General features: G+C 44.1%; 2 protein-coding genes across 11 annotated transcripts in view; one reads left to right on the forward strand and one right to left on the reverse strand.

Annotated features, from left to right (window-relative positions):
• Window positions 1-18,312, forward strand: part of LOC140455646 (uncharacterized) — a 285,832-nt gene that overhangs the window by 39,132 nt on the left and 228,388 nt on the right. The window lies entirely within an intron of this gene.
• On the reverse strand, window positions 4,689-15,257 carry LOC140455629 (uncharacterized). Of its 4 annotated transcripts, none has more exons than XM_072550571.1 (3): window positions 14,788-15,257; window positions 10,359-10,483; window positions 4,689-8,684 (listed from the first exon to the last, which is right to left on the reverse strand). In XM_072550571.1, the coding sequence occupies exon 3, from the start codon at window positions 8,246-8,248 to the stop codon at window positions 6,968-6,970; it is 1,281 nt and encodes a 426-aa protein (XP_072406672.1). In that variant the 5' UTR covers window positions 8,249-8,684; window positions 10,359-10,483; window positions 14,788-15,257; the 3' UTR covers window positions 4,689-6,967. The 4 variants fall into 4 exon arrangements, with proteins under 4 accessions (XP_072406672.1, XP_072406671.1, XP_072406673.1 ...); XM_072550570.1 differs by lacking the exon at window positions 14,788-15,257 and adding an exon at window positions 12,553-12,589; XM_072550572.1 differs by lacking the exon at window positions 10,359-10,483.

Consider the following 18,312-nt stretch of genomic DNA (forward strand, 5'->3'; position numbering starts at 1 on the left):
GAGTTGAAGTAGCAGTCACCACACTAGTAGCTGTACTGTTAGAAAACAGAAATTAGCATTTAGGTCCTGTCTCTGACACCTCCAGGCTATTACAATTAATAGAACCAGGTCTCATGTTCCATTAAAAAGCATTTGCTTGCTTTTAGGACAAACAGTACAGGAATGTATGGAAAGGGTTAGCCTCAAATTTCAAGTACACTGGACAAACAAATGACAATGAGAAGAGGGACAGTTAATACAGGACTGAAGGTTATATCTGAATGCACACAGTATGGGAAATAAGGTAAATGAGCTTGTGGTACAGATCAAAATTGACAGGTACGATGTGGTGGGCATCACACAGACGTGGCTGCAAGGGGATCAGGATTGGGAGCTGAATATTCAAGGATATACATCCTATCAATGATAGGCAGATGGGCAGAGGGGATGGGATTGCTTTATTAGTAAGAAATGAAATGAAATTAATAGTAAGAAACTAAGTAGGGTCAGATGGTGTAGAATCTGTGTGGGTAGAATTGAGGAACCGCAATGTTAAAAAAAACAAATTGGTGTTCTGTACAGGCCTCCAAACAGTAGTCAGGAGCTGGGGTGCAAGATACACCAGGAGGTAGAAAAAATGTGTAGGAAAGGCAAAGTTTACAGTAATCATGGGGGATTTCAATGTGCAGGTTGGTAGTGGATTGAAAGTAAAGGAATTTGTGGGATGTCTACAAGATGGCCTTTTGGAGCAGCTTGTAGTGATGTCCACCAGGGAACAGGCAATACTGGATTTAGTATTGTGCAATGAAGCAGACTTGATAATGGGGCTTAAGGTGAAGGAACCCTAAGGAGGCAGTGATTGTAATATGATTGAATTTACTCTGCAATTTGAGAGGGAGAACATAGAATCAGAGGTAACAGTATTACCGCCAAATAAAGGCAACTACAGAGGCATGAGGGCGGAGCTGGTTAGAATTGACTGGGAGAGGAGCCTCGCAGAAAGACAGTGGAATAGCAATGGCAGGAATTTCTGGACGTAATTCAGGAGACACAGCAGAGATTCATCCTGACGGAAAAGAAGCATGGTGAGAATGTGTATAAAGTATAAGCAGGTAGGGAAAGAGTTAAGTTCTGAGTTTTGTGAAACCAGAGGTTCAGCTGAGCATGAATCAGATCAGATAAGACCTTATAGTTAACAATGGGGTGCTGAAGGCAAGGGTAATGGGTTAACAAGGTGGAAAAGCATTCATTATGTAGAACCAGTTAACAAGATGAGGTCGCATTCAGTATGTAACATCAGTTAACAAGGTGAAAACTATTCACAATGTGAAGCCAGTTAACAAGGTTAAGAACATTCATTGTTTAACAGCAGATGGCTTAATCTTTACTGTTGACACTCACTGATTGTAACTGTCACCCAATTAATTTGTATGACACCTAGGACATTGGTAGTGGGGGATTCAATAATGGCAATGCTATCAACTGTCATAGACAATAGGTGCAGGAGTAGGCCATTCTGCCCTTCGAATGATGGCAAGTGATAGAACGAAGCAATTCCACAATCAGCGGATCAGATAAGCTATGCAGTCCTGTCATGGGGTGGTAGTTAAATTGTTTCTTATTGGTGAAGATCATTGCCTGGCCTTTTTGTGGTGCAAATGCTACTGCCAATTTTCAGTCCAAGCCTGGATATTGTCCAGATCTTGCTGCATTAGGACATGGACTGCTTCAGATTCTGAAGAGTTATGAATGGTACTGAACATTGTGTAACCAGTGGCAAAGATCTCCACCTCTGACCTTGGGATGGAGGGAAGGTCATTGATGAAGCTGAGAATGGTTGAGCCTCAGACATTAACTTAAGGAACTCCTGCAGTCATGGACAAGTGGAGTGAAGGGTCTGTTTCTGTGCTGTACATCTCTATGACTCTAAGATAATTGATCTCCAACAACCACAACCATCCTCCTATGTGTCAAGTATGACTCTAACCAGTGGAGAATTTGCCCCTGCTTTCCATTGACTCCAATTTTGCTGGGGCTCCTCAATGCCATAGTCAATAGAATATGGCCTTGATGTTAAGGGCTGTCACTCTCACCTCACCTCTTAAATTCAGCTTTTTTGTCTATGTTTGAAGCAAGGATGTTATGAGGTCAGGAGCTGAGTGGCCCTGGCAGAACCCAAACTGGGCATCACTGAGCAGGTTATTGCTGAGTAGGTGCTGCTTGATAGCCCTTGAGGACCCCTTCCACCATTTTACTGATGATCAAGGATAGACCAATGTGGCGGTAACCGGCCCAGTTGGATACATTCTGCTTTTTATGTACAGGACATAACTGGGCAATTTTCCATGTTGCCAGGTAATACCAGTGTTATAACTATAATGGACAGCTTGGCTAGGTGTGCAACAAGTTCTGCAGCACAAGTCTTTTGTACTATGGCTGGAATGTTATGTGGGCCCATAACCTTTACTGTATCCAGTGCCTCTGACCAATAGACAATAGATGCAGGAGTAGGCCATTCAGCCCTTCGAGCCTGCACCGCCATTCAATATGATCATGGCTGATCATTCCCAATCAGTATCCTGTTCCAGCCTTATCTCCATAACCCTTGACTCCACTATCTTTAAGAGCTCTATCCAATTCTTTCTTAAATGAATCCAGAGACTGGGCCTCCACTGCCCTCTGGGGCAGAGCATTCCACACAGCCACCACTCTCTGGGTGAAGTAGTTTCTCCTCATCTCTGTCCTAAATGGTCTACCCTGTATTTTTAAGTTGTGTCCTCTGGTTCGGCACTCCCCCATCAGCGGAAATATGTTTCCTCCTGCCAGAGTGTCCAATCCTTTCATAATCCTATACGTTTCAATCAGATCCCCTCTCAGTCTTCTAAACTCAAGGGTATACAAGCCCAGTCACTTCAGTCTTTCCGTGTAAGGCAATCCTGCCATTCCAGGAATTGATCTCGTGAACCTACGCTGCACTCCCTCAATAGCCAGAATGTCTTTCCTCAAATTTGGAGACCAGAACTGTACACAGTACTCCAGGTGTGGTCTCACCAGGGCCCTGTACAGCTGCAGAAGCACCTCTTTGCTTCTATACTCAATTCCTCTTGTTATGAAGGCCAGCATGCTATTAGCCTTCTTCACGACCTGCTGTACCTGCATGCTTGCCTTCATTGACTGGTGGACAAGAACACCCAGATCTCTCTGAACAGCCCCTTTACCTAATTTGATACCATTGAGGTAATAATCTGCCTTCCTGTTCTTGCCACCAAAGTGGATAACCAGACATTTATCCACATTAAACTGCATCTGCCATGCATCTGCCCACTCACCTAACTTGTCCAGGTCACCCTGTAATCTCCTAACATCCTCATCACATTTCACCCTACCACCCAGCTTTGTATCATCAGCAAATTTGCTAATGTTATTGCTGATACCATCTTCTATATCATTTACATATATTGTAAAAAGCTGCGGTCTCAGCACGGATCCCTGCGGTACCCCACTGGTCACTGCCTGCCATTCCGAAATGTAGCCGTTTTTTTTTTTCTTTCTTTTTTCTTTTTTTTCCAACTAAGCCAGAATGTCATGTTGACACTCCTGTTTATCCTTTTTTTTTTCTTTTTTCTATCCCCACACTACCGCCTAAGTGCGGTAGTGCTTATTTTTTTCCCCAGCACCCGTGGTGTGTGTGTGCAGGTGTGAGACACAGTGAAAGACACAAAGTGCACAAATCTTTATTCAATTCGAAATGTAGCCGTTAATCACTACCCTTTGTTTCCTATTAGCCAACCAATTCTCTATCCAATCTAGTACTTTGCCCCCAATACCGTGCGCCCTAATTTTACTCACTAACCTCTTGTGTGGGACTTTATCAAAAGCTTTCTGAAAGTCCAGTTACACTACATCCACTGGATCTCCCTCGTCCATCTTCCGAGTTACATCCTCAAAAAGTTCAAGAAGATTAGTCAAGCATGATTTCCCCTTCATAAATCCATGCTGACTCTGTCCTATCCTGTTACTATTATCCAGATGTGCCGTAATGTCATCCTTTATAATAGACTCCAGCATCTTTCCCACCACTTCTTGATATCACATAGAATGAATCAAACTAGCTGAAGGCTGGCATCTATGATGGTGGGGGCCACTGGAGGAGGCCGAGATGATTCATCGACTTGGCACTTCTGCTGAAAATTGTTGTGAATGCTTGAGCTTCGTCTTTTGTACTGATGTTGAGCACTTCCACCAGTGTGGATGGGGAGATTTGTGGAGATTTCTCCTCCAGTGAGTTGTGTAATTCACTTTTGGACATGGCAGGACTGCATAGCTTATCTGATCCGTTGATTGTGGAATTGCCTAGCTCTATCACTTGCCGCTTATGCTGTTTGCCACACATGTAGTCTGCCACAACACCTAATGGATGCCTGGTCTTGAATTGCTTGATCTCTTTAAAGTCTGTCATATTTAGCATGGTGATAGTGCCACACAACATGACGGAGGATATTCTCAATGTGAAAATGGTATGCCTGTGAAGTACTTGTTGTCACCCTGAGTTTGTGGAAGTTTACAAGAGTCTTTATTTCTTTAGGAAACATACAGCTTCCTGTTGATGGAGAAATTGTCCCATTCCACAAAGACACTGACCAATATATTGTGTACAGGAGTCTTACTGTAGGATCCTAAGTATTTCAGTGAATAGAAACACTACACTGACAAATCAGGTTTTGCCAAAATATGATTTATTATGTGTTATAAATCTATGCAGAAGATTGAAAGAACAGGAGGAAAGGAAGACAAAATTCAATTTACGCCAAAATAACAAAGTCTTTCAAAGTGACATATGATCTATCCCAGAAAGTTGAAATGAATCTTGGAAGAGTATAAGGTGAACATATCACACTTATATTATACTGAGGGAACTCACCCTACTCCCTCTCTATACTCAGGATAGTAGTCCTCCCAGACAGAGATCTATCTGGAGAACTGCATTCAGTTCTGCGGGCCACTCCTCAGGAGAATATATTTTTCTTGGAGGGAGTCCAGCGTAGATTCACTGGAATGTTTCTGAGGTTAAATGATGAGAACATGTTTCACAGACTGAGCTTGTATGTATTGTGTAGAGTGCAGAAAAATTAAGGGATAATCCAATTGAAATTTTTGAAGATGAGTAAACAAGCTGATCGAATAGTTTGAGAGAATAGTTCCTCGGAGAGTCTAGAACAAGGGTCAGAGCATTAAAATTAAAGTGAGGCTGTTCAGGGTGATGTCAACAAACATTTCTTCACAAAACTGGGACTGGAAATCTCAAACTCTGTACCCACAAAAATCTGCTGAAGCTGGGGGTCAATTGAAAAATTCAAAACTGTGATTGATAGATTTTCTGTTAGGCAAGAGGATTAAAGGTTAGAGAGCCGAGACAGGTAAGAGTTAAGATACAGATCAGCCATGATATACCAGGCTCAATGAATCAATGCATGCTATAGGATCCAATTTAACTCTTGAGGTGTGACAACTGTGTGAGGGATTTCAAACAGATTCAAACTCATTCTGTTGGGGTTTCTCCCAGGGGACTGTGTACCTGTGTTGATGGATCAAGAGCTATACTGGCCGTGTGAAAGACTTGTCACACATCTCATATCTGAAAGGTTTCTCACAGTGTGGATTCGCTGGTGCTTCAGAAGTTTGGAGGTGTGGGTAAAAGCCTCGTCACAAACATTTCACCTGAAGACTTCTCCCCAAGTGAGTCCTCAGATATTTGAGGAGGGTGAAGTTGTTATGAATGATTTACCACCTGTAAGACCAATAAGGCACAGGAACAGAAATTAGGCCATTCGGCCCTTCGAGTCCACTCTGCCATTCACTCATGGCTGATAGGTTCCTCAACCCCATTCTCCCGCTTTCTCCCTGTCATCCTCAATCCCCTTCACATTCAGAACTTTTCCATCTCTGTTTTAAATATACTCAATGACTTGGCCTCCACAGCCTTCTGTGGCAATGAATTCCACACATTCACCATTCCCTGGCTGGATAATTTTCTCCTTATCTCCGTTCTAAAAAGTCCTCCTTTTACTCTAAGGTTATGCCCTCGGGTCCTGGTCTCTCCTACCAATGGAAACATCTTCCCAACATTCTCTCTGTCCAGGGCATTCAGTATCCTGTAAGTTTCAATCAGATATCCCCTCCATCAACTTCTAAATTCCCAGAGTCCTCAAACGTTCCTCATACGTTATGCCTTTCATTCCTGGGGTCATTCTCGTGAACCTCCTTTGGACCTGCTCCAGGGCCAATACATCCTTCCTGAGGTATGGGGCCCAAAATCACTCCAAATGGGATCTGAACAGAGCCGACTACTGACTCAACCTGCAAGTTTATCTTAAGAGAAACCTGGACTAGGACTCCCAAGTCATTTTGCACGTTAGATTTCTGAATTTTCTCCCCATTCAGAAAAATATTGCATTTTATCTGCCACTCTTTTTACCTGTCCAAATCTTCTGCAGCCTCCCTGCCTCCACAGTACTACCTGCCCTTGAACTATATTTGTATCATCTGCAAAGTTGTGGTCCCAACACTGACCCTTCCGGAACACCACTTGTCACTGGTTTCCATTCTGAGAAAGACCTTGTTATCCCCACACTCTGCTTTCTGCCTGACAGCCAAGCTTCTATCCATGTTAGTAGCTTGCCTCTAACACCTTGGGCCCTTATCTTACTCAGCAGCCTCCTATGCAGCACCTTATCTAAGGCCTTCTGGAAATCTAGATAGATAATATCCATTAGCTCTCCTTGGTCCAACCTGCTTGTTACCTCCTCAAAAGAATTCCAACAGATCTGTCAGGCATGACCTCCCCTTGATGAAACCATGTTGACTTTGCCCTATTTTACTATGCACTTCCAAGTATTTACCCACCTTGCATGTTAATGATCACTGCCTTGTGTAAATGATCTGGTGTCATACCAGGCTCTATGATTGTTCAAAGTCCTTGTTACACACCTCACACTTGAATAAACTGTGCTCTTTGTGAAACCTTTGGTGCCTCAAGAGAGGACTGGTTGGAAGCCTCTTCAGTAAATTCATACTTGTAGGGTTTCTCCCCTGTGTGGACTCTCTGATGTCTCAGGAGGCTCGTAGACTGTGTGAAACGTTTATCACAAACCTCACATTTGAAGGGTTTCTCCCCTGTATGGACTGTTTGATGAACTAGGAGGCTTGATGAACACGCGAAGGCTTTGTTACACACTCCACACACGAATGGCTTCTCCCCTGTATGAATGCGGTGATGTACACGGAGACTCACTGAATGTGAGAATGATTTGTCACACACCTCGCATGTAAACGGCTTCTCCCCTGTGTGAACAAGTTGGTGGGAGCGAAGTTTTGAGGAGCGGGAGAATGATTTGTTACATACGTCACATGTGAAAGGTTTCTCTCCTGTGTGAATACGTTGATGTATGCGGAGTGTTGATGATTCTGAGAATGATTTGTCACACACATCACACGTGAATGGTTTCTCTCCTGTGTGAATACGTTGATGTGCATGGAGATTGGATGATTTTGAGAAGGATTTATTGCACACCTCACATTGGAAGGGTTTCTCTCCTGTGTGAACACTCTGGTGCATCAGAAGCCTGGTCGATGTTGTGAAAGCTTTATCGCAAACCTCACATTTGAAGGGTTTTTCTCCTGTGTGGATGGTCTGATGGACCAGGAGGTGTGATAACTGTGTGAAAGCTTTATCACACACCTCACAGGTGAACGGTTTCTCTCCTGTGTGAATACGATGGTGCACATGGAGGGTCACTAAAGATGAGAATGACTTGTTACATACCTCACATGTGAATGGTTTGTCCCCTGTGTGACTATGTTGGTGTATGTGAAGATTCGATAACTGTGAAAAGGATTTGTCACACACCTTGCACTTGAATGGTTTTTCCCCAGTGTGAATACGTTGATGTCTGCGGAGATTTGATAACTGTGAAAAGGATTTGTCACACACCGCACACTTGAAGGGTTTTTCCCCTGTATGAATGCGTTGATGTACGCGGAAATTCATTGAGTGTGAGAATGATTTGTTGCACACCTCGCATGTGAAGAGTTTCTCCCGTGTGTGAATAAATTGGTGTTTATGAAGACTTGATGAGAATACAAATGATTGATTGCATTCCTTACATGTGAATGGCTTATCCACAGTGTGATTGCTCTGGTGCATGTGAAAATTTGAGGAATCTGAGAAATCTTGATCATACAGCCCAGACTTGACTGGATTCTCCTCCATGTTGGAAGATCAATAGATGCACTTCACACGTCTTATGACATGATGGGCCCAACTCAAACTTGAACAGTCTCTCATCTGTAAGAATCAGTCAGTAGTTCATGAGCCTTGATGAATGATTGAAGCTCTCACCACACTTGGAGCCACTCACACTTCTTCCCAGCCTCACCCTGACCGATCCCACAGCCAAACCTTCAGAAAGGTTGGTTCTGACGGAAGGGTCCACACCACTGACCAGTTTCAGATCTGATGATGAGTCGAAGCCCCCCCCCCCCACCAATCTAACCGATTTCCAGATGATGGTTTCACTGCCAAACCTTCTCTGTGTTGGGACTGGATGTCTTTGCACAGTTGTCCAGCTGGTCCTTGGGTGATGATCAGGATCTATCTGCAGTGTCTATCCTCTCTGTATTATCTGGTGTAGTACATTGCAATCCTTCTGTAAAACACAAAAAGGAAAAATTATTTCCTTCAACGCCCTCTCTTCTTTTGCTGAAGAGACTAAATGGTCAGTTACAGATTGTTCCACAGTGAGTGCCAGTCTGCTATTCTCCTGTGTGGGGGAATTAGATACAAATTATTTATATTTCCTCACTTGACTGTCACATATCCTCTGTTTCTAGCAGGGACACTGGATAGTAACGAAGAGCAGACAATGTGGCTACTTTCTTTCTTCCACCCAGATCTCCATCTTCCCAGATACCATTAAAGTAACGGAAAAGCCAGTTGGGCTGAGTGTAAAATGGGTTATCGATTGACCTTGAATTTGCGTTGTGCTGGCGTGGACCAGTTTTACCCTTCAGGATTGTGTGTCATACAAAAACACTCAAGAAAAAAATGTTAATTCAGTGGAGATCTAAAAGGTTAGTTTTTGAAGAAAATTATTTGAAGAAAGCACACTGACCAAGAAGCTGAGGAAAACATTGTTTCAGTTAGCTGATGGAAGGGTTCTGGTGTATAGTGGGAAATTAGATATACATGCATTGCATTCACTCAGACGGCACGTCCCAAATTCAGTCATCAGCCACAGCACTGGGCCAAACGATCAAATCCAAGCCCAGGCTTTTGGGAAAGATTTTCAGGAAAGATCTTTAAGGAAGATATTAGAAGGCTTTGCAATCAGTGTGTCTCCAGGTATGGCAGTTGAATTGCTATGGTGCTGGATTAACAATCACAGACAGTTATACACATATAATTATACAGAAGGTTATACACATATAATTATGGTGAGAAACAGGCCATTCGACCCAATTCGATATGCTTCACATGAGCCTCCTCTCAACCTCTTCATCACACCCCATCAGCAGATCCTTCTGATCCTTTCTCTCTCATGTGCACCAGGGGTTCAATTTCCATCATCGGTATGAGGTTATCATGAAGGACTCTCCTTCTCAACCTCTTCCCTCACCCAAGTTCTGGTAGCCCTCAGGTTAAATCACCACCAGTTGCTCTTCTCTAATAAGAGAGTAGCCCCTATGATCTGGTAAGACTATGGTGACACAACAGCTTATCTAGTTTTTTTTATCTAGTTGGCCCTTCAGCCCAACAAGTCCACACCGACCCTCCGAAGATAAACCCACCCCCCTATATTTACCCTTGACTAATCCACCTAACACTATGGGCAATTTAGCATGGCCAATTCACCTGACCTGCACATCTTTGGACTGTGGGAGGAAACCGGAGCACCAGGAGGAAACCCACGCAGACACAGGGAGAATATGCAATCTTCACACACAGTTGCCCGAGGCGGGAATTGAACCCAGGTGCTGTGAGGCAGCAGTGCTAACCACTGAGCCACCATGCCTTAAAGGCATCTCTGCTCTTCACCTCAACCACTCCAGCTTGTGAAAGTGAACTTAATCAATATTAGAATTTGTGGAATGGAATCAAAACAAAAACACGAACACTTTCAGCTTATCCTAAATATCCAAATACTGATCTTCACAAAAGTGAACCTTCTACAACTGCATGGTCTGGTTTCATGTGACTCTAGTACTATGCAACATAGTTCAGTTTGAACTGACCTCTGAAGAGGTTAACCAAACAATGTAAATAATCACTACAAAGTCCAATAACAAGATGAAGGTGATGTTTGCATCGTGAAATCACTTACCAAGAGCTGAGGACACGTGCCTAAGTGAGGAGACCCACAGACTGGTCAATGAGCAATGACACTCACTGAATCGTATCAATGTGGAAAAGTCCCAAACTCGTCCATCACCCTCAATGAGCAGAACACTGCAGATGCGGGTAATATGAAATAAAGATAGAAAATACTTTTCTAGCAGGTCTGGCTGGATCAATGGAGAAACTGACAAATGGATGTTACATTTCATGTCTATAACCTTTCATCAGAACTGTGAGAAGTTGGAAATGGAAAAGGTTTTGAATGAGCGGTGGGTGGGACAAGGAGAAAGACAGAAATCTGTTGCGAGAAAAGACAGAGAGATAGAATTACACAAATGCGAATGCTCCAAGGTCAAAGGCAATGGAGATTGGGCAAGAGATAAATAAACAACCGAATTAAATACACACTATGAAGTGACCACTCACAGTCCACAGGATAACAAACACAGAACACAGGAAATTAGTAAGAATCTTCAGACACTCTGCACCTCCCACATATTCGGACTGACCACCTGAAGGTGCTGGGTATTTGGTTCGGGGGGGCTGGGGCGTGCGCCAAGACCTGGGAGGAGCGGATCAGGAAGATGAGACAGAAACTAGGCAGATGGGGGCAACGGTCGCTCTCCATCGCGGGAAAAAACCTGGTCATCAGGTGTGAGGTACTCTCAGTATTGCTATATGTGGCACAGGTCTGGCCTATCCCCAGGACCTGTGCCGCCGCAGTCACCCGGGCCATCTTCCAATTCATTTGGCGATCAAAGATGGACCGGGTCCGAAGAGACTCTATGTACAAAGACCGGTGCAATGGGGGAAAAAACACGCCCAATGCCACCCTCACCCTGATGGCCACCTTTGTGTGTGGCTGCATCAAGCTGTGCGTGGATCCCCGGTACGCAAACACCAAGTGTCACTACGTACTGAGGTTCTACCTGTCCCCGGTGTTGCGAAGGATGGGCCTGGCCTCGCTGCCGCGGAACGCTCCGAGTAGTTGGACCGTTCCGTATCACCTGTCCTTCGTGGAGAAATTTATGAGGAAAAACACCTTTGACCACAAGTCCATCAGGAAGTGGTCAGCACGTAGCGTCCTTGAGACCCTTCGGGAAAAGGAGAGGGCGGATCCTGTCGAGCGGTTCCCTGAGCAGACTGTCAAAGCCATTTGGCAGAATGCCTCATCGCCAGAACATTCCAACAAGCACCAAGACGTGGCTTGGCTGGTGGTGAGAAGGGCTCTGCCTGTGAGATCCTTTATGCACGCCCGGACTCTCTGCCGCACCGCACGCTGCCCTCGAAGTGGCTGCGGGGGGGACGAGACTGTCACACACCTCCTTCTGGAATGTGCCTATGCAGAGGAAGTCTGGAGAGGAATGCAGTGGTGCTTGTCGAGGTTCGTCCCGAGCAGCGCCGTGACGCGGGACTCCGTGCTCTACGGCCTGTTCCCCGGGACTCACACCGAGACGAACATTAACTGCGCCTGGAGGATCATCAACTCGGTGAAGGACGCTCTCTGGGCGGTCCGAAACCTGTTGATCTTCCAGCTGAAGGAGTTGACCCCGACCGAGTGTTGCAGACTGGCACATTCCAAGGTCCAAGACTACGTGTTGAGGGACGCGCTGAAGCTTGGGGCAGCTGCCGCCAAGGCGCGGTGGGGAAAGACCACCGTGTAAGATCGGCCTGCCGAAAGAAGAACAGGGGGCCCATACAGACGTTTATTTTGGGCTCTGCTGATGCCTCAGCCAAATATATGTATATATACAAGATTGAAAAATGCACAGGATTGTAAAGGACAAGAATAAAGTCGAATCTGTGTTTGTAAATATGGACATATGTATGGCATGATCCAATGTACAGACCATCAAATCATTTATGAATAAAGTATATTTTGAAATTAAAAAAAAAAATATTGACACCTCACCTCCTCATTTTCAGGAATAAACCATCAACAAAACTCAGCCTGGAAATCAGAGGGAAATGCTTCCAATAAACACACTCAATATCCAACACACAGCTCCAGTCAAACAGTTCAGCACAAAGCACCGAGTAAACAGCTCTCTCAGCTGGATCTTCTCACACAGCATAAGGGACATTTCCACCCCTGATTACCCACAGGATAGTCAGACTGCCTGAAGATTGGAGTAGATATTATGGGATACAATTTGTACAAAAGCTGCTTCTTCACTCACCATCTCCTCACTTGGTTTTCAGTCCCTATAGGAAGTGAACCAGCTCTGGAAGAGGAAGAGGAGACAATGGGCAGAGTGGGTGGGCTTTCTGATTGACATCTCCCACAGTCAATCCAAATATTTCTGATTTATCATGGTATTCAAACAGATGAAAGACTTAACAGACAATCAATTTTTCAATGTATAATTTCAGTTACATCACATTAATTTTTGCTATAAATTCTGTGTGTTAGGATTGAGCCCTCCACTATCACCAGATGAAGGTGCGACGCTTCGAAAGCTAGTGCTTCCAATTAAACCTGTTGGACTATAACCTGGTGTTGTGTGATTTTTAACCAAATATTTCTGGAGTAACATGAGTTTCCAGAAACTCAGGAAACTGGCCAGGGAAATAGAGGTGACTTTGATCAGCAGATCAGGTGGGGATTTAAACTTGTCATTGTCCCATCTGAATAAAGCCTCACTTATTGCAGCTGTTGTCTCAGTTCCCCTGGTAAATGTTTTACAGAGATTTCTAGTGTGAGAAGAGCATTCTTCACACTAAGAGGCTTTCAAACTGACAACATCAGTGTGGGATCAGTATCCTCGGTTGTGTTTGATAGAAAAGCAACACAGGAAGACCCACAACTTCCAAGGCAGTGATGACGTGCTGTGATGTTAAGAAAGTACCATATTTCCAGTGGAGAGATCATCAAAGGTGAGATGGAGCATGAGACATTTCTGCTGTCAGTTCATGTGCTGGATATATTGATAATGTTAGAAGCATTTTTCTAAAAGATACATACTGAACTTGAAACATAACACAACAATTAAAGCATATATGAATGGTCCAGAGAGGATTGGACAATGTGCATGCTGAAAGAATGCTTCTCCTTGTGGGAGAACTAGATTAGGAGGCACAGTTTAGAAAATAACAGTTTCCCACTTAAAATGGAGATAAGAATTTTTAGTATCTGTGATTGTGAGTTTCTAGAATTCTCTTCCACAGATAACAGTATTGGCAGGGATACTAAGACTTTGACTAACATGAGTACCAATCAGAATTGGGGTAGACAGCTATGTGTCTCCGAGGCTGCAATCAGTTGGTAATCACTGAATCTTACTGAGTTGCAGAGCTGGCTTGAGGGCAAAATGGCCTGCTGTTCCTATCTCACATGTTTGTATTTTCTCACTGGAGTAAACCAGAAGAATCACTGTAAGTAATCTATAGGTGGCACTGGGATAATTTATCAGAGACATTGGGAGGAATCAATAATAGATACTTCGTGTAATCTATAGGAACAAAAACAGACTTCTGTCAAGTTCTCCAGTGCACAACCCCATGAACAAAGGCCTTACGTCATTCCTGATGAAGGGCTTACGCTTGAAACGTCGATTCTCCTGCTCCTTGGATGCTGCCTGACTGGCTGTGCTTTTCCAGCACCACACTTCTCAGCTCTACACTTTACCCTCTTAACACTATTGTACAAGCTTTTGAGAATTGACCAACAACCTACTCCCTATATGAGATATTCCAAATGTGACAATGTTACTGGATTCTGAGTAATCAATGTTAAAACATCGAACAAAAATAATTACCCACACTGAGAGTACCAGAATCTGAATAATATACAATAATTCCCCATGATCTGCGTAAAAGTGTGCGAACCCTCCACAAGTTTGAGATGTAAAATCCAGGATTGTGTTGCACTCCATCCTGCCATGCTCTGTACCTGGACAGCAAACCAACCAGGGATTCAGCTTCAAGCCCACAGCTTGAACCCCCCACCCCCCCACACACACACCCCCACCCGGCAACCTTGCTGCTGAAATTGCTGAGAAAGACAAACGGACCCCACATTGACCATAAAACCTCAACAACAGATTATTGGTTTTTATTGAGCCACTAACATGTAGATGTAACTTATTTGGTGAGACAACAGATAACGTTAGACGCTGACTATGTCTCTATAAAAGCTGTGTCCACAACTTCCACAGCACAGTGACCATTACAGCTGGTTTCACATAAAATAATCCAACATTTCAACACTTCCTCACAAAATGTTCCTGTAATTTGTGATAAAATGTTTTATATTGAGACTGTAATATCTCTAATAGAAGAATAGATGTCAACATTTATCAGTTTTGTCCCAAAATCTTGTGAAACTCAACATCTCCAGAAATACCTCGGTCATTGCAACAATAGCTCACATTTGGTGAGAAAATGTTGAAGAGATTTTCTCTGGAAGTGTCTACCTGTGTTTGATGGAGGGAGTAACAGACCATCTCCTTAAACATGACTGAATTGCAGTCCCAAGCCCAGAAAGCTCCCCCTTCACTGAGATTCCTCCACAGGAACTCAGCTCAATTCGAACCGCTCACAATCCCACTTCGAACTACATTACCCATGCTGCATGTGGAACCCCGCGCCTAAGCAGTGAGAGGCGGCCGTATGAAATCTGGGGAGAGCCAGTTCGCGGTGCCTGACGGGGGTTGTAGTTCTGATCCACGCAACGGCGATGGGCGCCCAGCGATCGGGAATTTGAGGTCAACCCCTAAACATGGCTAAAAGTCTCACAACACCAGGTTATACCAGGTTCCCACAACCACCTGATGAAAGAGCAGCACTCCGAAAACTAGTGCTTCCAACTAAACCTGTTGGACTGTAACCTGGTGTTGTGTGATTTTTAACTTTGTACACCGCAGTCCAACACCGGCATCTCCAAATCCTGTAAATGGCGGCCTCTGGTGGTTGGAGTCGCGATCGCAACCTGTTCCCTTCCTCGAGAGTTCCCCATGTCCGTTCAGGCCCTCATCTCTCCTTCAATGTAACCCCAATCCCCTCCTCTTTCACTTTCTTAAGCTAATTTCTAAAGCTCTGAAGGCCTGTGCAGTGGAACTATCTGTGCTCTTAGCCAAGCAGTTCTAGTTCAGCTGCAATATTGGCATCTATGTGACAATGTGGAAAATTGCCAAGGTGTGTCTTCAAATTTGCATGACTTTGACTGTCCTCCACTCCTCCAGGTGGGAGATAGACTGATTAGTAAAGTTAGATCACATAGGAAAAATGGACAGCTTATCAATTGGATACAAAATTGGCTTGACTGTAGGAGACAGACTGTGGTCATAAAGGGTTGTTGTTCAGACTAGAGGCCTGTGACTGGTGGTGTTCCACAGGGATCAATGCTGGGTCCACTGTTTTTTGTTATTTACGTGTTATTTGGTGGCATTGTGGACAGTGAAGAAGGTTATCTAAGAGTACCATAGTACCTTGATTAGATAGGCCAAGGGGGACTAGGAATGGCAAATGGAATTTAATTTGGATAAATGTGAAGTGTTGTATTTGGTAAGATAAACAAATGCAGAGTTTACACAGTTCAGGGTTGTCGGTGCAGGCATCACAGGTAGATAGGACAGTGAAGAAGAAGATGTTTGGTACACTTGGTCAGAACATTGCATGTTTGAGCTAAACAGGATGTTGGTGAGGCCATTTTTGGAGTACAGTGTGTAGTTCTGGTCACCCTGCTTTGAAATGGGCAGACATTGGCTCGGTAGTTAGCACTGCTGCCTCACAACACCAGGGTCCCAGGTTTGATTCCAGCCTTGGGAGACTGTCTGTGTGGAGTTTGCACATTCTCCCTGTGTCTGTGTGGTTTTCCTCTGGGTACTCTGGTTCCCTCCCATAGTCCAAAGATGTGCAGGTTAGGTGAATTGGCCATGCTAAATTGACCAAAGTGTTAGGTGCGTTAGTCAGAGGGAAATGGGACTGGGTGGGTTACTCTTCGGAGGGTTGGTGTGGACTTGTTGGGCCGAAGGGCCTGTTTCCACACCATCCCACTAAGTGTGGGACAAGGAGACCTAGAAACATTTGAATTAATGGGCTGGTTGGGCTCATATGTGGCACATAGAAAGATCGCTCTGTTGTTGTAGGTCAGTCACCTCAACTCCAGGACATCTCTGCATGAATTTCTCAGGGTAGTGTCCTACACCAAATAATCCTCAGCTGCTTAATCAATGACCCTCTATCATAAGGTCAGAAGTGGGGATGAAGAAACATATGTGCCACCCAAATACCAAGCAAAGATCAGCAAGAGAAACTCCAACCATGGTCTATTGATACTCTTCATATCACTGAATTCCACCACCATCAACATCCCAGGGGTAATCATTGACCAGAAACTGAACTGGACTAGCCATGTAAATACAGTAGCAAGAAGAGCAAGTCAGAGGCCAGGAATCCTGCAGGGAATAACTCACCTCCTGACTTCCCAAAACCTGTTCAGCATCTGCAAGTATGATCAAATACTCCCCACTTGCCTAGAGGAGTGCAGCTCCAACAACACTCATGAATATTAACACCATCCAGGACTCAGCAACCCGTTTCTTTGGAAATCCATACACCACCAACACTCAGCGTTTGCATCATGTACAAGAGGCACTGCAGAAATTCATCAAGGACCTTGATGACTAGAAGGACAAGGCCAGCAGATACATATAAATTCCACCACTGAAAGTTGCCCCCAAAGGATCAATTCATTCATACTTGGCACTTCTCACTGCTTTTTAAACTGTCACTAGCTCAAAATCTGGGAACTCCCGAACAGGACTGCGGTTGCACCGGTATCATAAAGACTGCAACAATTCAAGAAGTCAGGTCATCACCTCTTACTCCAGAGTAATTAGGAATACTCTATAAATGTTGACAGTCTGTGAAGCCCACTTCCAGTGAAGGAAAGAAACCTCCCTCAATCTGGGTAAATTTCTGAGGTAAAATCACTTGCTGAATCACATTGTTATCAGGAGTTCTGAGCAAGGGTCACTGGACACGAAATGATGACTCTGATTTCTCTCCAAAGATGCTGCCAGACCTGATAAGCTTTTCCAGCAATTTCTGTTTTTGTTGCTCCAGAAATATTTGCATTGACTGTGAGGGACGTCAATCAGAGAGCCCACCCACTCTGCCCATTGTCTCCTCTTCCTCTTCCAGAGCTGGTTCACTTCCTATAGGGACTGAAAACCAAGTGAGGAGATGGTGAGTGAAGGAGCAGCTTTTATACAAATTGTATCCCATAATATCCACACCAATCTTCAGGCAGTCTGACTATCCTGTGGGTAATCAGGGGTGGAAATGTCCCTTATGCTGTGTGAGAAGATCCAGCTGAGAGAGCTGTTTACTCGGTGCTTTGTGCTGAACTGTTTGACTGGAGCTGTGTGTTGGATATTGAGTGTGTTTATTGGAAGCATTTCCCTCTGATTTCCAGGCTGAGCTTTGTTGATGGCTCATTTCTGAATATAAGAAGGGAGGTGCCATTATCTGGTAATTGCAGAGAATCTGAAGATTCTTACTAATTTCCTGGTGTTGAGTTCTATGTGTGTTGGGAGCTGGGTATTTTCTGTCTTTTCAAATTTGTCCAAGACCTCCCACCATTCTCTTGCTATAAGAAATGAAAAGTTGTATTTATATCGAGGCTTTCATGACTACAAGGAATTTGAAAATGCTTTACCATTAATAAAATATTTTTGAAGGTGGTCACTGTTGTAATGTAGGAGATGTGACAGTTCATGTGCAAATAGCAAGATCCCAAATGTGTTAACACTCTCACAATTTGCCATGGATCATTGAACTGTGTTTAAGGTCCTGTATAAATGCAAGTTATTGTTTATTGTGTAAAATGTCAGATTGTGGCCAGGCATTCAGTCATAGCAGCGTAATTCCCCCTATACTTCACCATCCAACTGACCCAGACTCCCAGTAAAAGAAGATGTAGTTATAACCTCAGA

This window comes from Chiloscyllium punctatum, chromosome 30, assembly GCF_047496795.1.
Source record: "Chiloscyllium punctatum isolate Juve2018m chromosome 30, sChiPun1.3, whole genome shotgun sequence".
Classification (NCBI taxonomy): Eukaryota; Metazoa; Chordata; class Chondrichthyes; order Orectolobiformes; family Hemiscylliidae; genus Chiloscyllium; species Chiloscyllium punctatum.

Coding starts and splice junctions, on each gene's coding strand:
- LOC140455629 (XM_072550572.1), bottom strand. CDS start 8,248: ATGGAGGAGAATCCAGTCAAGTCTGGGCTGTATGATCAAGATTTCTCA.